This window comes from Salvelinus sp. IW2-2015, unplaced genomic scaffold, assembly GCF_002910315.2.
Source record: "Salvelinus sp. IW2-2015 unplaced genomic scaffold, ASM291031v2 Un_scaffold1582, whole genome shotgun sequence".
NCBI classification, from domain to species: domain Eukaryota; kingdom Metazoa; phylum Chordata; class Actinopteri; order Salmoniformes; family Salmonidae; genus Salvelinus; species Salvelinus sp. IW2-2015.
Genome location: NW_019943007.1, coordinates 25776 through 45025, shown reverse-complemented (window position 1 = coordinate 45025; position 19250 = coordinate 25776). Strand labels below are relative to the sequence as shown.

At 41.7% G+C, this 19250-nt stretch overlaps 1 protein-coding gene across 1 annotated transcript in view; it reads right to left on the bottom strand.

Moving 5' to 3' along the window:
• The window catches only part of cfap65 (cilia and flagella associated protein 65), an 82222-nt gene extending 64683 nt beyond the window's left edge, over positions 1 to 17539 (bottom strand). Inside the window, 4 exon segments of the mRNA XM_070439342.1 lie at positions 6555 to 6570; positions 13076 to 13260; positions 13882 to 13958; positions 17451 to 17539. Coding sequence (XP_070295443.1) covers positions 6555 to 6570; positions 13076 to 13260; positions 13882 to 13956 — 276 coding nt within the window. The 5' untranslated portion in view covers positions 13957 to 13958; positions 17451 to 17539.
• Between the last annotated feature and the right edge of the window lie 1711 nt (positions 17540 to 19250).

Here is a 19250-nt window from a genome sequence, read left to right as displayed (position 1 = left end):
AACCCCCGATGGTCATGATGTGTCATACGCCCATGCGCTTACAATATGAAATTGTCCATACATGCGCTTCCTCCTTAGCACAGAACAATGCAATAGGGTTTTCAACATTCAGAGCATTTGTTGTATTATTTCTGTCTAGGTAGGATTAAGCTTGCATGTGAAAACTGTGCTAAATATGTATTGTCAAGAAGTCATTGTATTGTCCGTTTTTCCCACAAGGCTGAAATATGTGCCCTCGCTTTGAATGTTAGCCAAGGTTGCGTTTGTATCATCCAACTATCTGTGCTAAAAAGTGAGGGCTACAGTATATGTAATTTCTTCCACTTTCTGAGTGACCCAAAAGTTCAGGCTGCTTATCTAATTGGGGTTGAAAAATGTGTTTATACAGACTCACTTTGACTTTATATGGCTTTGCTACCAAAAGCTGGTCATTAGCGTTACGGGCCCAAACCAGCCTGAATACGCCCGAGATTCTCGTCTGATCTCGGGAAGCTAACAGCGTCGGGCCTGGTTAGTACTTGATGGGAGACTGCCTGGGAATACCAGGTGCTGTAAGCATTCTGTCCACTAGGGTGTCTTCTGCATTATTCCATCAGCAACACATGCCTTTAGTAATGCATTTGATGCTGAATGACTAAATGCAGTTCTATGGCTTAGTCTCCCCTGCCCTTTTAATACAATCAAAGTTCCTTGTGTTGTCAGGCAGCAAAAACTGCCTTTTTAGACATAAAGACAAATAAGAATATTGTTACTGGAATGCAGCTTGTGTGTGCTTTTGTGCTCCCTCGCCCTGTTCAATGATCAAAAGGAAATAATGCTGGTGAGAGTGGAACTGGACTGGTGTCTGATGGCCCTGTGTTTTCCATGGTGGAATTACAACCCTTCTTTTACGACGTAAATCAAAAAAGCTACAAGAGAATGTGAGATGTTATCGATTAATAAAATCAATTGGTTTCATAGCATTTGTCTCTGTGGTGTGTGTGGGTGTGTGTGTGTGTGTGTGGTTATGCTCATTTGTTCTGAATACTGATTTTATTTCGTCATATCGCATACATTTGTGATATCAGACAGGTTTTAAGGATATTAAAAGTCATTGGTATTTTTCTACAGTGGTTGCATTGATGGGAATCGTAGTGTTCACTGATATAATCAGTAAACAAAATGAACACCTTTTTTCACCACTCTGTGCCTGCAGTGCATTCCTAAACGGTATTTAACGGCAGGTCATGGATGTGCATATTATCGGAACACAAAGTGTTACCGCGTTAGCGAAAATGGTTGCACTGGAGACACTTGCCCTCCCCTGATGTTGTATCTCACACTTACCTGGCAAGGGAAGATACTGTGTTCAGAGAAAGGCGTTTCAACCAGGGTGCGGCCTTACGCCATTTGCACTCCGGCTGTCTGAACCTGTGAATTTCCCAAATGTGGAAATCTATTGCATAATTTATTGTAGTGGTGGACTGCCGTCCGCGGCAAAGCATGGAGGGATGACTTGAGGCAAATGCCCGCTGCTTTGGAGATCTTGGAAGTCAGTTGTGAAAGACCACTTTTTGTGGACCAATTGAAAGTTAAGAAACATTTTGTTTTGAGCCCAAACATTGTGACATTTTGTGGGAAAAACATCATGTTGCAAAATGCAGCATGGTATTTATGCCACGCTGCGTACTTCAATCAAGAGATAGTTGAGAAGCCCTCAACCCCCATGGTCATGGGATGTGTTCATACGCCCAGTCGCTTATACAATATGAAATTGTCCATTTTACATATGCGGCTCCTGCCTAGCACAGAACAATGCAATAGTTTTCAACATTCAGAGATTTTGTGTATTTTATTTTTCTCCTCTTTCTCTGTCTAGTAGGATAGCTGCATGTGAAACTGTTGCTAATGATGTATTGTCAAGAAAGTCATTGTATTGTCCGTTTTTTCCCAACAAGGACTTGAAATATGTGCCCTCGCTGTGAAATGTAGCAAGGTTGGTTTTGTATTTTGCATCCAACGATCCTGTGCTTAAAAAAAGTGATTGGCCTACAGTATATGTAATTTCTTCCACTTTCTGAGTGACCAAAGTTCAGGCTGCTTAATCTAATTGGTGAAAAATGTCTGTTTATCAGACTCACTTTGACTTTATATGGTTGTACAAGAGCTGCGTCATTAGCTTACGGCCAAACCAGCCTGCAATACGCCTGATTCTCGTCTATCTCGGAAGCTAAGCAGGGGGCGGGCCTTTGGTAGTACCCTTGGATGGGAGACTGCCTGGGAATACCAGGTGCTGTAAGCATTTTGTCCACTAGGGTGTGCTCTGGCATTATTCATCAGGCAACACTGCCTGTAGTAAGCATTGATGCTGAATTGACTAAAATGCAGCTTCAATGGGCTGAGTCTTCCCCGCCCTTTTTAATACAATCAAATCCTTGTGTGTCAGGGAGCGCAACTGCCTTTTATCATTAAGACCAAAAAGAATATTGTTAACTGAATGCAGCTTGTGTGTGCTTTGTGCTCCCTCGCCCTTTCAAATGATCAAAGGAAAATAATGGCTGGTGAGGAGTGGAACTGGACTGGTGTTCTGATGCCCTGTGTTTTCCTATGGTGAATTTACCAAACCACGTCTTTTACGACGTAAAATCAAAAGTAACAAAGAGAAATGTTGAGATGTTATCCGATTAATAAATCAATTCTTTCATGCATTTGGTCTCTGTGTAGTGTGTGTGTGGTGTTGTTGTTGTGTGTGTTGTGGTGTGTGTCTGAATATGATGTTTATGTTGTCATATCGCATACATTTGTGATTATCAGACAGGTTTAAGATATTTTAAAAAGTACCATTGCGTGTTTTTCTACAGTCTTGCATGATGGGAATGCTAAGTGGTTCACTGATAATCTAGTAACAAAATGAACTACTTTTTCACCACTCTGTCTGCAATTGCATTCCTAAACGGTATTTAACGGCCAGGTCGCATTGTGATGTGATATTATCGGAACACAAAGTGGTACCGCTAGCGAAAATGTTTGGCACTGGAGACCACTTGCCCTCACTGATGTTTGTATCTCACACTGTACCTGGCAAGGGAGATTACTGTGTTCATAGAAGGCGGTTCACCCAGGTGAGGCTTAGCCACTTGCACTCCGGCTGTGCTGAAGCCTTGAATTTCCCAAAAAATGTGGAACATCTATGCGGCATTAATTTATGTAGTGGGGACTGCCGTCCGGGCAAGCATGAGGATGACTTGAGGGCCAAATGCCGTGGCTTATGGAGATCTTTTAAGTCAGTGTTGAAAAACACTTTGTGGACCAAATTGAAAGGTAGGAAACATTTGTTTGTAGCCAAACATTGTTGACCATTTTGTGGAAACATTCATGTTGCAAAAATGCAAGCATCGGTTATTTATGCCACGCTGGTACTTCAATCAAGAGATAGTTGAGAAGCGCTCAACCCCCATGGTCATGATGTGTCATACGCCCATCCTGCGCTTAACAATATGAAATTGTCCATACAGGCGCTCCGCCTTAGCAATCAGAAACAATGCAATAGGTTTTCACATTCAGAGATTTTGGTATTTATTTCTGTTCTAGTAGGGATAGCTGCATGTGAAAAACTTTGCAATGATGTATTTGTCCAGAAGTCATTGTAATTTTCCGTTTTTTCCCACAAGGCTGAAAAATATGTTGCCCTCGCTTTGAAATGTTAGCAAGGCTTGCGTTTGTATTTTCATCCAACTATCTGGTGTAAAAATGATCTGCTAAGTAATGTAATTTCTTCCACTTTCTGAGTGACCCCAAAGTTCAGGACTTGCTTATCTTAATTGGTTTTGTGAAAATGTCTGTTTATCTCAGACTCACTTTGACTTTATATGCGTGAGGATGATAAATGTAGAGAGTTTCTAAGCCACCATGGTCTAGTAGTTCATTACGCCATTGCGCTTACAAATATAGGTCCGATTACATTGCGGGCCGCGTAGTCAACAGAGAAGGACGCCACAGAAGTGTCATTAGGAGCGGTAAGTCATGTGCAATGTGTGAACTTGAGCGATATGAGGCCAAACTTACGATTGCGGTTGCAAAGTTCAGTGTATTTGTCCGGTTTTGCCACAAGCTGAAAAGGCCCGCGCGTGTGAAAAATTGTACGTGGCAGCAAGGCGGATTCTCGGTACGTGGCAGATCTCCAGACCGAAATCGAGACCTAAAAAAGGACCAAAAATAAAGGGAAATAGGCCCACGTGCGGAGGAACCCAAAAAGCCAGCTGGGACAATTGGAGGAAATCGTGAGGGTTCGGGAGACCCACGGACCCTGGTTAAGTACTTGGGATGGAGACTGGCTGGGTTAATACCAGGTCTAGGTAAGCCATTCTGTCCACGATCACGAAGTAGCCTGGTGCAGTAAGCGTGTCATACTCATCCCTCAAATCCAGACAAGCCCAAACTGCTGCCTTAATACTGCCCTTCCCATCGCGCTGTAGTAAGCCATTTGATGACCTCGGGAAGCTAACAGAAGTCGGGCCTGTGACTGGAATTGGAACGCCGGACTTGCATGATTTTTTGACTAAAATACCTATGTGCCTTAGCAGCAAATCTTTTCTGGTCCACTAGTCTCGCTGGCATTATCCTTCTATCCGAGTCCGCAGACTACCACGCCCTAGGTAAGCAATATGCTGAAATAGAGTAAATGCTCTCCTTCTATTGGCTATCACTTGCTCCCTCCCTTTTCAACTTACAAATCAAATTTAATGCCTAATCAATGTCTCTAAATTTGGTCTAGGTAGCTATCCACTTCGTGGCTTCTGTTTCATAGCATTAAAACAGTAAACGGGAATATGGTAAAGCCATAGACATCCCTAGCGTGTGATGTTTCTTTGGTTGTTCTTTCCCATCGCCGTCAAATAAAGACAAAATGATTACAAGAAAAAAAATAATTCGTGAAGGTTGGGAACTGGGGATTACTCGAGGTGTGTCTAAGGCCCGGCTATCCATGATCGAGCTTGATGTAGGACAACCCTGCGGTGACGAGATAACATTCAACAAGACCCAGAGAGGAAATGGTGCCCGGAAAATAATCAACTGTCTTAAGCTCATTTGTGGGGCCCTCCTCGGGCCCTGTGTTCAGAATGAGTTCAAAGGTTAGAGAAATAATGCTGCCAAGTGTGCGAAGGATAACCAGACGGTGCGAAAATGGAACTGGACTCGAATGCCTAAGAGATAAAAGTAGCAGGCAGCGACCGATAACATGCACAAACAAAATGAAACCGACGCACCGGCCTCCCAGCCCAGTCGAACTGATGAAGGGAACACCACACTGGTTGCATTTTCCATTGGGGATAGTTTAGGTCAAATAATCTCAATGGTGGGGTACCTGAACCCGAAAAATGTGGCACGTGGATAGACCACTCTCCCCCACTAAGTTTTATCTCACTATAATCCACGGACAAAAGACCAAATCTACCGCAAATTCCTGTTCTTTTACGACGGCCGTGGTCCTTTTTTGTTCGAAAACATCAAAACGGAAGTACAAGAGAAGTGAGCATGGTTATCGACCAAATGTGTAGAAAGGAGAAAAGCTAAAATCAAATTAGTGAAATTCGGATCCTAAGGAGACCGACCCTGTGTCCATCGTGCATCATACAATACTGTATTAACCTCTGGCATATATTCCCGGTCGAGATAAGCCTGAAACAAACACACCCCGACCCAAGAATAACAGGTGTGTTGTGATACGCCGCCTAGTTGAGGTGATATAGACCTGCAGTTCATCATCGCATAGGAGCCCACCCGTGTACTCAAAATCAAGAGAGAGGTTGAAAAGACTTCCTCTAAAACCCATAGTCTGATGTTTCTCTGTCGATTCTGGTTACTATTATAATCTTACGTTCAGTATGTCTGAATATGATTTTATTATTCGTCATATCGGCAATACATTTGTGATATCAATACAGTGAGTAAGATATTAAAAAGTTCATTCATGAGCTTCGCACATATTTTTTTTGTCCCGCACATACAAAGTGTATGTTGAAAATCTCCAATAAAGGGGAAACTTAATGCCGTAGTCCGGGCCTTCAACGTACAGAAGACCTTATAAAATTGCTACCAAGAGTAAACAAAAAATAAATGAAGATACTTACGTTTTTCAAACCACTTCCAACTGTCTTTGCAAGTGCACATTTTCCAACGAAACTTAAACTGTTGTATTAACCGCAGCTTATCGTGCTCATTAGTATGTTAGATAATGTCGTTGATGAGTTGAAATTAACACCGTAGATCACAAACATAGTATGGTGTAAATGTATCCGCTTGATCGAGAAGTCATCCGAAATGTATTGTTGTCCCTGGCCACTTTTTCTTCTCCCAGCCGGAAGGGGGAAGACACTTGCCCTCCCTGAACACACTATGACTGATTGTGTCGTATCTCCTCTACACTCCCCCTGCCTTCAATGGGAAAATTTATGAAAGTGGTTTTGTACATCCAACTAGTCCTGTAAGATACTGTAGGTTCGAAGAAGGTTACTGGGTTTCCAACCCCGTAGTTTATTATTTTTTATTATTTTTCTTCCAACCCCGGATGTCACCAGGGTACAAGGTGACCTACCCAGCCACATATGCAGACTCCGGCTTTCAGGCTGTGCTATCTAATGGGGTTGAAAACGGTCCCGCTGTCTAAAAGCCTGTGTAATTTCCCAAATGTGGAAATCCTGATTTATCAGATCTTCACTTTGACTTTATAATTTGGCATTATGTAATTCCAAGAGTATGGGTTCTGAGTGTCATTGAGGCTGAAGGCCAAACCGGGACACCTGCGTCGGAACTGACATACGGCCTGATCTCGTCTGATCTCGGAAGCTAAGCAGGCCGGTTCTGGCGACGTAACCTTCATGGAGAGAGGGCCCTCAACTGGGAAACCCAGTTCTTTAAGCAATCGAAGCGTCCACTAGGAGTGTGCTCGGCATTATTCCATCAGCAAACACACCTGTATACAGCATTTTATGGCTGAATTGACTAATGCGCTTCAATGACATGTTGAGGCAAAGGCTTGTCCCTCCCCTGCCCTTTAATGACATGAACTCCATAAGTTTTGCCTTGAGATGTTTGTCCTAGTTTGAACGGTCAGTATTCGTGTGAAAAGACACTTGACTAGTGCTCTGTTATGATCTATGCGAAACCAATGTATCAAATATAAAATATTGTTATACTGTAATTTTGATGCTGACATATTGTAGTAATGCCTAAATTGGCGGTTTAGAGAAAAATTCCGTCCTTCCTGCCCCTTGCTGTAGTCCAATGATCAAAGCGCAAAACGACACATCACATGCCGCCCGTGCGCGACAGCCAGTGGAACCCTCGCCGACTCAGGTGTCTGGGATCGGTCCCTGTTGTTTGTTTTACACTCATGTGAAACAGTCATGTGTGGTGAACTTTACAACCCTTCTTTACGACGTAAATCAAAAAGTACAAAGGAATGTGAGATGTATCGAAATAAATCACCAGACATTTCCAATTGCATTGTTGTTCTCGTCCAGTGGTAAGTGTGTTGTGTTGTTGATGTTGCTGCTGAGCGCTTGTGTGTGTCGTGTGTGTGTTTGTGTGTGGTTCTGAATATAATTTTTATTTTGTCATTATTCACGCATTATCATCTCAATGCTAAGAGTAGATCAGAGACAGGAGGAGGTAAGATATTAGAAAAAAGTCACCGCCCTTGCGTGACTTTTCTACACTTGTTGCATATGCATGGCCACCATCTAGTGGTTCCCATGGCTCGAATAGAATCTGAGTAAACAAAATGAACTACTTATTTGCAACCACTCTTCTGCTAGAGTGCATTCCTAATGACTCTCACGAACGGCACCAGGAATGGAAACGGCAACACAAAAAGACGCCACAACAGGTGGCCACGCCACGGCACGGGCACCAACGGCAACGCGCCCACGACGACCCAAGCACGACAGAAGACACGAACCCGCCCCATAGCGAGCTCTTAACAAACAAATATGATGAAAATTTTTTATTATTTTTGAGGTCCATACGATGATTATGAACCGCTCCGACCACTCTTGGCCCGTGGCTCCCCATACTGCTCCCAAACTTATGCATATTCAAAACGTTTTTGACAACTTATAGCACAGCCAAGAACAATCGCCAATACAACCCTTCATTTGTGTTCGCAATAGGTTCTTGTTATGTCATCCCTCCCCAAAATCAGCTAATATTTCGAAAAACAAACCATTCAGAGAGGGGAGATAGGTGGGGGAGGTAGATGGGCGGGGCGGGGGCGGAGAGAAATTTTTTGTTTTTCTTGTTTTTTTGGTTGTTACATTTGGTATTATTTTATCTCTCTCATGTGTCTAGTCTAAGGTAGAGGGGATGGAATAGTTTAGCCTGGTACGGATGGGAGGATAGCTGCATGTTTGTGGAAAATGTTGGTGATGTTGATTGGTGTTGGGATGTGATGAACACAAAAACTTTGTCCGCGCTCTAATGAATGTTATCTTTTTTGGTAGAACGACCCAAGAGAGAAATAAAGGAGAAAAAACCAGAAAAACAAAATAAGAAAACAGTCATGGTATTTGTCTCCCAGTTTTATTTTTTCCATCCCACCAGCGTATTGAAAAAATATTGTATTGCGCTCCCATACACCGCCCTTACAGCTTGGCCACACCATTTTATGAAATACTCCCCCCCCCCCCTCATCTCTACCGCCACGTTGTCCCCCTCATTCTCTACCTCCTCTTTACCCCCCTCATTCCTACCCTCTCTTTTTAATGATAATGAGTTGGTCCTTTGTCTTATACACTGTATGATAATGGCTGGTCTTAGTATATGTTGATAATCGGCTTAGTTACTGGGTATTGATAATGCGGCTGGTCATTTATTTACTGGTGTATGATAATTGGTGCTGGTCATTCAGTTACTGTGGTATGGATAATGGGCTGGTCATTTACTGGATGATTACTTGCATTTAGTACGTGATGATAATGGGCTGGTATAGTTATATGATATTGGCTGTCATGTTTACTGTGTATGCATTAATGGTGGCTTAGTATTACTGAGTTAATGTATGGGCTTGTATCTAGTATCACTGGGTAATAAATGGGCTGGTTCATTAGTAATACTGTGTTATTAAATGGGCTGGTCATTTAGAGTATAACTGTGTTATGATAATTGGCTGGTTCATTTAGTATACTGTGTATGATAATGGGCTGGCATTTAGTATACTGTGTATTATATATGGCTGGTCATTCTAGTTATACTGTAGTTGATAATGGGGCTGGTCATTTAGATACATGTTATAAATAATGGGCTGGTCATTTAGTATACTGTGTATGATAATGGGCTGGTCATTTAGTATACTGTGTATGTCCTAGCTGTTCATATCTAACTTGCATATACTTTCATTGGTGTGTAAAATGGCATCCTTTTTTATGTCACTTTTATTTAACCAGGTAGGCCAGTTGAGAACAAGTTCTCATTTACAACTGCGACCTGGCCAAGATAAAGCAATTCGACACATACAACAACACAGAGTTACACATGTAATAAACAAAACATACAGTCAATAATACAGTAGAACAAAAGAAAACAAAAAGTCTATATACAGTGAGTGCAAATGTCACGTTCCTGACCTTATTTCCTTTGTTTAGTCTTTGTTTAGTTGGTCAGGACGTGAGCTGGGTGGGTGTAGTCTATGTTTTATGTTTCTATGTTGGGTTTGTTGTTTGGCCTAATTTACATTTAAGTCATTTAGCAGACGCTCTTATCCAGAGCGACTTACAAATTGGTATTGCTAATATGGTTCTCAATCAGAGGCAGGTGTTTGTCATTGTCTCTGATTGGGAACCATATTAAGGTAGCCTGTTTTCACTGTTTGTTTGTGGGTGATTGTTCCTGTTCGTGCGTTCATGTATTCTATGTTCACTAGTTCAGGACTGTAGCTTCGTCGTTTTTCGTCTGTTTTATAGTTTTTTTGTTCGTATTGAGAAGTGTTTCCAAAAAAGTCCTTACAGCAAATGAGGTAAGTTAAGGCAATAAATAGGCCATGGTGGCGAAGTAATTACAATATAGCAATTAAACACTGGAATGGTAGGATGAATGTGCAAGTAGAGATACTGGGGTGCAAAGGAGCAAGATAAATAAATAAATAACAGTATGGGGATGAGGTAGTTGGATGGGCTATTTACAGATGGGCTATGTACAGGTGCAGTGATCTGTGAGCTGCTCTGACAGCTGGTGCTTAAAGTTAGTGAGGGAGATATGAGTCTCCAGCTTCAGAGATTTTTGCAATTCGTTCCAGTCATTGGCAGCAGAGAACTGGAAGGAAAGGCAGCCAAAGTAGGAATTGGCTTTGGGGGTGACCAGTGAGATATACCTGCTGGAGCGCGTGCTACGAGTGGGTGCTGCTATGGTGACCGGTGAGCTGAGATAAGGCGGGGCTTTACCTAGCAGAGACTTGTAGATAACCTGTAGCCAGTGGGTTTGGCGACGAGTATGAAGCGAGGGCCAACCAACGAGAGCGTACAGGTCGCAATGGTGGGTAGTGTATGGGGCTTTGCTGACAAAACGGATGGCACTGTGATAGACTGCATCCAATTTATTGAGTAGGGTTTTGGAGGCTATTTTGTAAATGACATCACCGAAGTCGAGGATCGGTAGGATAGTCAGTTTTACGAGGGTATGTTTGGCAGCATGAGTGAAGGATGCTTTGTTGCGATATAGGAAGCCGATTCTAGATTTAATTTTGGATTGGAGATGCTTAATGTGAGTCTGGAAGGACAGTTTACAGTCTAACCAGACACCCAGGTATTTGTAGTTGTCCACGTATTCTAAGTCAGAGCCGTCCAAAGTAGTGATGCTGGACGGGCGAGCAGGTGCGGGCAGTGATCGATTGAATAGCATGCATTTAGTTTTACTTGCGTTTAAGAGCAGTTGGAGGCCACGGAAGGAGAGTTCCCTATTCCCTATATAGTGCATATATTTTGGGTCTCTGGCCAAAAGGGAAAGGGAAAGGGAGAAACCTAGTCAGTTGTACAACTGAAAGCATTCAACTGAAATGTGTCTTCTGCATTTAACCCAACCACTCTGAATCAGAAAGGTTGCGGAGCGGCTGCCTTAATCGACATCCACGTCTTCGGCGCCTGGGGAACAGTGGGTTAACTGTCTTGCTCAGGGGCAGAACGATAGATTTTTACCGTGTCAGCTCGGGGATTCGATCCAGCAATCTTTCGGTTACTGGCCCAACGCTCTAACCACTAGAAAGTTTGGACGTTTTATAAAAGGTCCAGAGAACATTTTAGAAAGGTCCAGAGAACGTGTTATAAAAGGTCCAGAGAACGTGTTATAAAGGTCCAGAAACGTTATAAAAGTCCAAGAGAACATTTTAGAAAAAGTCCAGAAAACGTGTTATAAAGGTCCAGAAGAAACCGTGTTATAAAAAGGTCCAGAAACTGTTAAAAAGTCCAGAGAACGTTTATAAAGCAAGAGATCCAGAGAACGTGTTATAAAATGGTCCAGAACGTGTTATAAGTAAAAGGTTAATAGCCAGAGAAGTTGTTATTAAAAAGGTCCATAGAACACGTGTTATAAACCACATCCTGATGAACTGTTATAGTCGAACACGTGTTATAAAGGTCCAGTGAAATGTTATAAAGTCCAGAGAACGTGTTATAAAAGTCCAGAGAAACGTTTTATAAAGGTCCAGAACTGTTATAAAGGTCAAAGAACAGTTTTAGAAAAGTCCAGAAACGTTTATAAAGGTTCCAGAAGAACGTGTTATAAAAGTCCAGAGAACTGTTATATAAAAGTCCAGAGAACGTGTTATAAAACGTCCAGAGAACTTTATAAAGGTTCCAGAGAACATTTATAAAAGGTCCAGAGAACGTGTCATAAAGGTCCGCAGTTAAAATGTCCGAGAACGTGTTATAAAGGTCCAGAGAACGTGTTATAAAGGTCCAGACTATAAAACGGTGTTAATATAAAGGTCCAGAGAACTGTTATAAAGCGTCCAGAGAACGTTTATAAAGGTCCAGAGAACGCTTTATAAAGGTCCAGAGAACATGTTATAAAAGTCCGAGAACGTGATTATGCCTTGCTCGGACGCACAAATTTATTTTTATAATAATTGTTCACTGGCACGAACTGCTTACGATCAGAGCCGAAACGCGGCTCCCTGACCAATGCACTACAGCAGTTCACAATGCTATAACAAACGGGAAGCCTGTGAATACTATGACACCTGATGTAATATCATGTCATTGTGTAGTATTTAGTTTTAAACCTCCCCAAAACCACAGCCCTAACCTCAACCACTCAATCAATGCCTAAACTGTTAACCTTTGACTTGTTTCTGTTTTTAATCCAGTAACCACGCGGAATTAACCCTGTAACCATGAGGAATTAACCCTGTAACCACGCGGAATTAATCCTGTAACCACGCGGAATTAACCCTGTAACCATGAGGAATTAACCCTTGTAAACCACGGCGGAATTAATCCCTGTAACCACGCGGAATAACCCGTAACCATGGAGAATTAACCCTGAACCACGCGAATTAAAACCCTGTAACCACGCGGAATTAACTGTAACCAGCGAATTACCCTGTAACCACGCGGAAACTTAACCCTGTAACCACGCCAGAATTAACCCTGTAACCACGCGAGAATTAACCCTTGGTAACCACGCGGAATTAACCCTGATAACCACGCGAAATTAAACCCTGTAACCACGCGGAATTAACCCTGTAACCACGCGGAATTAACCCTGTAACCACGCGGAATTAACCCTGTAACCACGCGGAATTAATCCTGTAACCACGCGGAATTAATCCTGTAACCACGCGGAATTAATCATGTAACCACGCGGAATTAATCCTGTAAGCACGCGGAATTAATCCTGTAACTACGAGGAATTAATGCATCAAAAAATAATGTTCATCCTAACACGTTACATTTCTAAGAGAAAGTCTAAAATCCTGCTGAGCATGTAGTGTACTACATCTGGCTCTGGCTCCATGGGTCTCTGGCCAAAAGAAGTGCACTACATAGGGAATAGGGTGCCACTTCAGATCCAACTCTAGAGAAATAATCCCTGATACCAGACTCACCTGAAACGTAGTTTCTGTAGTTTACTATGGATGTTCTTCAGCAGCAGGGTCTTAGTGAACTCCCCTCCCAGCTCCCAGTCCTCCCACTTCAGCTCTGCACAGGTCTCTACCCCTAGGAAGCAGCAACGCTGCGAGGACATCTTCCTCTGGGCATCCCTTGACCGCTGCAGGTTTAGGGCTGGGCCCTGGGGGCACAGCGAGGGAGACACTGAGACAAATGGACTAAAGATAACTGCAGACGTTACACTACAATAACTCAGAAAAAATGGGGATCTCCTGGCAAGAGGCAAAAGCCCATGGCAGAATAAGAGTGACTTGGATGCCATACACAAAGGGGCCAAAAAGCCTGCTACACAGTGATGACTGTAATGATAGAAGAGTGTCCCTACCTGTTGTGTGTGCATATTGCCACCAGAGGGAGCTGTTTGACTAGCTTTAATTCAGCATGAGCTGAACTATAGTGAAAGAGCTTCCAGCTATAAGTCTGACTCATTGGCTATCAATGAATAAAAAAACAAATATGGTATTAAGAGCAACTAATTGCTCTTAAACTAATTTAGGGGCAGCAGGTAGCCCTAGTGGTTAGAGTGTTGGGCCAGTAAGCGAAAGGTTGCTAGATCGAATCCCCGAGTTGACATGGTAAAAATCTGTCGTTCTGCCCCTGAACAAGGGAGTTAACCCACTGTTCCCCGGTAGGCCGTCATTGAAAATAAGAATTTGTTCTTAACTGACTTGCCTAGTTAAATAAAAATGTTTTTTATTTTTTATTACCACAATAGTTGAATTAATGTTTTATTACTTCCTACCTTTTCATCTTTACCCCGGGTGGCTGTCCAGAGGAGGCCAGAGCTTAGAGGGTTCCCTGGAACTTCGGCCAACATCTCTGGGGGAAAAAAATATAATGAACAGCACCCATAATGCATAGGTAAGAAGTTATTCTGCATAGGCTAGGCTATTACATAACCGATGTACAACCCAAGTTCACCATAACGGCTGAATTCACCGTCATTTGAATAATACAAAAATACAACAAAAAAAACTTTTACAAAAAAACTCGTCATTAGAAGTAACCTATGGATTCCTGTCGACATTCATATGTACCCCAGTACTAAAAAAAACAATATGTTTCTTCCTTATCATCAGCAAAACAGCCTGTGGATGTATCAAATCAAATGTATTTATATAGCCCTTCTTACATCAGCTGATATCTCAAGAAACCCAGCCTAAAACCCCAAACAGCAAGCAATGCAGGTGTAGAAGCACGTGTATGCCCCGACATTCATTCCCTTGCTTTTCCTATATGACTAGGCAAGTCGGCATTGGGGGAGGAATAAACTGTAGGAGTGTTTCATGTTATTTATGTAGTCTGTCCACATTTCTATAACTAATGACTGCAATTTGCTGATTGGTCAAACCACAAGGTGTACGCTATTTTACAACGTCATGCTGCTGATATTACAAAACAAACTAAATTGTTGGCAAAAACTCAAGGTAATACTGTTTGTATATTTTCACCACACGCTTGTTAGCTAGACAAATAGCAGCACATGAAATCTACAGCGGCTATGAGTGTAACCGTAATTTAGCAGGCGGAAAAAGAAGCTAGGTTGAATTAGCTGTATCAAATACGATCTATTATATTGACAAGATAGCCGAGAGACCCCCCCTAACAATTGAAATACATGTTGTCAATGACTGAAGCAAAGATTATGGATATATACTGACAAGATGTATTTATTTATATAACTAAGATACATGTCTCTCCTCCCTAACAATAGGAGTCGTGGTTCAGAAAGCGGTACGACGGGCTGTCTATCCTTTCTTTGGATTGGTGAATACATCCCATTAATGTAATAATTTTTTGAATATTCAATGAGGGTTGTTGACGTCAACCGCATATATTTAATGGAGAGAGATGCTATGCTACTAGCCTCATTTCATGAATATGCATAGCCATCTAGAGACAACGCCGATATAAAGTTTTTTTTCTCTCAAAGTTGCCGGGATGTCACGTGTCCTACTTATATCAGTACACCAATTTCCCGCAGAGTTGAGCCTCTCTTTCCCTCTCTGATTAAAGGCAGGTGAGATCAGGTGGGACCATTCTAGCCAATGAAAGGGTTGCGCATGTGAACAACAGGGCTGCGTTCAGTAAATGTTTAAGTTCTGGAACATTAAATTAAACGGAAACGGTGCTGTACAGAACGGCCAGTAGAAAAACTGGATGGGGTTGGGGAACGCTGTCGGCATGGCTACAGCCCTTTAAATCCATCCTCTCTAACTGTACTGTTGAAAACCGGATGCATCCAATTGTTGGTGCTATTGCCGCGTTCACAACTGGGAAATCTCAGACTTTCGACTTCAGTGTGTTCAAGACAACTGGGAACTAGGGGGGAAACAAGCTCCGACTGGAAGAAAACGTTTTAAACTGTAATCCGATTTAGAATTCCAAATTGGATTACCGTTCAAACGTTTTTTCCCCCAGTCGGAGCTTGTTTTTTTTGGCCATCTTTCTAGAGCTCCGGCCTTTCCGAACTGAAGATAACGGGCGTGTTACGGATACAAGTGTTCTGTGTGTATCCTGTGTGTATTTCTTTTCTCTCCTTCTCCCCTACTCACAGGTGACCATCATCATTCCCCAATCAGTCATCAATCAGTCGCTAATCAGAAGACACCTGCTCCTTTTCCCTTACCCAATCACAGTCCCTTTCCCTTGGTTTAAAACCCCTGTCAGTTGTTTTCTCCCCAGCTCAATCTCTTTTGTAAATGCCTCCTGTCTGTAGATCGCTTGTGTGTTTTGCAGTTACATGTCACTTGGTCCCCATCTGTGAGTATTGTTTTTGGTTATGGTGTTTGAGTGTTTGTTTGATGGTGGGAAAAGGGGGTAACCAGACAAGTTGCCCTTGGGCTACACTACCCGTAGTTAAACTTTGTTATATAAACACTAGTTAGAACTGGGCGGACCACCCCCTGTATTTTTGGTTAGTTAGTTAGCTGTTTGTGAAGTAGGCTAGTCTAGCTTAGGGGTGTTTTGAATTATTATTCTTTCATTCCTTGGGTCCCGCTCAGCCCCTTTTCCTGCTCCCCCCATTTACCGTGTGTTTATAAATAAACATTTAGTGTTTGACGGTAATTAAGTTGTCTGTGGTTATTTTTGTTCTCACTGTTACGTTGTCACGATAATAATTTGCATGAGTTGTGTTACGGGTCCCATTACCATCACTCCTAGATTGTCGGGCCAAATGGATTCGTAACAGGGCGTCATGATTTTAACTCGTTTTTTTCCGAGTTCCCGGTTGTCTTGAAAGCACCATATGAGTGAACTGTGGGGCGAGGATATACGGAATTACGGATATAGCCTTATACGAACTAACCAGATATAATGTAAATTCGCGAGTTTAGCATGGTTCGTACGAGGCTAAAACATACGCTAGGTGGCCACCGGGTTTAGTCGTCCGGATGAGCTCTTCCTAGCTTGCTATGTTACGCTTATGGATAGAAACTTCAGCAAAATGTTTTAACTTTTCTGCCGAAATTTGGACTTGTGAGTTCAGAATCATTCCGTTTTTATAGGAGTAATTGTTCGTTTTTATATATATATAAAATGTTTTACATACATTAGACGTTAATGCCGTAGCTGTCACCCTGGTCTAATATTGGCAACACTATGTAGTTACTGCCCTCTCCTTACTGCGGAAAGCGGGAGCAAAAGACAGTGCCCCATGCTGTCTCCCCATTGAGCAGTGGACTGTATCACCGTGACCAATATTAGGTTATTAGGCTCGGTAGACTACTCGAGATAAATATCAAGTGGGATGGAACAAATTGGAGATGGTGACCTATACTACAAGTTATTTCGACCTCGCCCATTTAAATAAACATCACTTTCTTTTACAAGTTTTAACTAGTGCCATGTTGCTTTTGTTGCCAGCTATCGAACATAAACTAGCTGGGAAAGGCTCATCAGGACGACTGGCTCAGTTGCGCAACATACTGTATGTAGTTCGTCAATTTGGGCACTAGATTGAGATGGGCAAATGCCCCATTCAAAACAACTGGGAAATCTACAACTTTCGATTTGCAGTGCGTCAAGACAACTGGAAACTCACTAAAAAAACGAGCTCCGACTGGGAAAAATCGTTTTTAAACGGTCATCCAATTCGGAACTACAAGTAGATTTCCGAATTTCCAACCTAAAGATCACTGAAATCATGATTTGACCTCGTTTTTATCCGAGTTCCCAGTGGTCTTGAAAGCACCATAACCTCTAGATAGCTAACGTTAGGAAGTAAGAATCGAACAACTAGCTACATATTTGATTGTGAATGACAGCCATTTTGCTCTTCATGTTATCTTAAATATCACACTGCCTTACCTCATTCAAATGTAATACTATGAAATAAACATCAGTTTAGACATTTAATTCACTATTTATCCAGTGCTAAGAGCAACAGTAGTCATCCATGCTCCAGTTTTCATAGAAAGAATTGTTTCCGTCTCTATGGTAACGAAGGCAAACGGAGAGGGACAATTTTCATTCGTTTGCGACACGCGTTTGTCATTTTTAGCACTGTTTCTGCTGCGGGTCATAAATAATCTCTGGTACATAGCCTTTGCAAGTCTTCATACAGACACAGCCTATAGGTGCAATTGAAAAAATATGTGAATTTTCCTTATGTTTTGAGGGAAAAAAATATATGAATGAGTTGACAACTCATGACCTCCATATGCGAGGAAAAACAAGGAAAGCATTCAATCCCAAACTAAAACCTGTTATTTAAGAGTGGAGGCAATATAAATATAATCTCTTTCTACTTCTATGGTGGATACCCTGTGGTGAAGACATACAAAATACATTTTAGGAGTTATTTTTAAATCACTGCCCTCATAAAAGCTCCATTAGGACAATCATCATTTACTGTTACACAAATTAAAGGAATAAGGAAATTATTATTTTACTTCCCCTTCCTCAACTTAATTATTTGACAATCAGTAAACCTGCCTATGTATTTCATATTTGAAAGCCATGGTCATAAATTGTCCTCTATCCTCTACAGTGTTTACTATGCAATGTAGATTCCTTCACGTGTTAAATCAATGTCTCTGTCAGCTGGAGGATTTGCAATTACATTGCATCCATCGGTACTTTTTTTGTCATATTTTTCTCTTCACAACAACAAAACATGGAAAAATAACAAAAGAGAGCTAGTGTTATACTTACAATTAATTAAAATATCAAGCAAGATGTATTACTTATAATCTAACATGTTTAAATAATATAAATAACAATACAAATACTATTACAGAATAGAATTTACAATTTAGGTATAGATAATGCAAGGTAGTACGTTGATTTTAAATGCTATATGTGTAGTGGAGCTCCCGAGTTGCGCAGCAGTCCAGGACACTGCATCTCAGTGCAAGAGGCGTCACTACAGTCCCTGGTTCGAATCCAGGCTGTATCACATCCGCCCGTGATTGGAAGTTCCCTAGGGTGGTGCACAATTGTCCCAGCGTCGTCCAGGTTTGGCCGGAGTAGTCCGTCATTTTAAATAAGAATTTGTTCTTAAAACTGACTTCCCTAGTTAAATAAATAGAGTGAAGTGCATACAGCCATTCACACCTTAGTGAGAGTGACAAGTAACAGTTCATATCTTGATCAGAGTTGTCCATGGGCTCAGGTTGAGTTTCATCAACTTGCAGGAAAATGAGACTTATATATTTCTACTTAAGAAGTGTCATCCAAAAATTCCAATATCTGTCCTTAAGTGCCAAATAAAGTAACAGGGTTGACGATTTCTTCTTAAATCAGCTTGTTGTCAGATAGCGTGTCCCGGCACAACAAGCTCTGATAGCAGGTAGTAGTAACATAATGGTATCAGATAGCATGTCTCTGATACCAGGTAGTAGTAACATATTAATGGTACAGATGAGGCATGTCTCTGATACCAGGTAGTAGTAACATAATGGTATCAGATAGCATGTCTCTGATACAGGTAGTAGTAAACATAATGGTTCAGATAGCATGTCTCTGATACCAGGTAGTAGGTAACATAATGGTATCAGATAGCATGTCTCTGATACAGGTAGTGTACATAATGGTATTCAGATAGCATGTCTCTGACTACCAGGTAGTAGTAACATAATGGTATCAGATAGCATGTCTCTGATACCA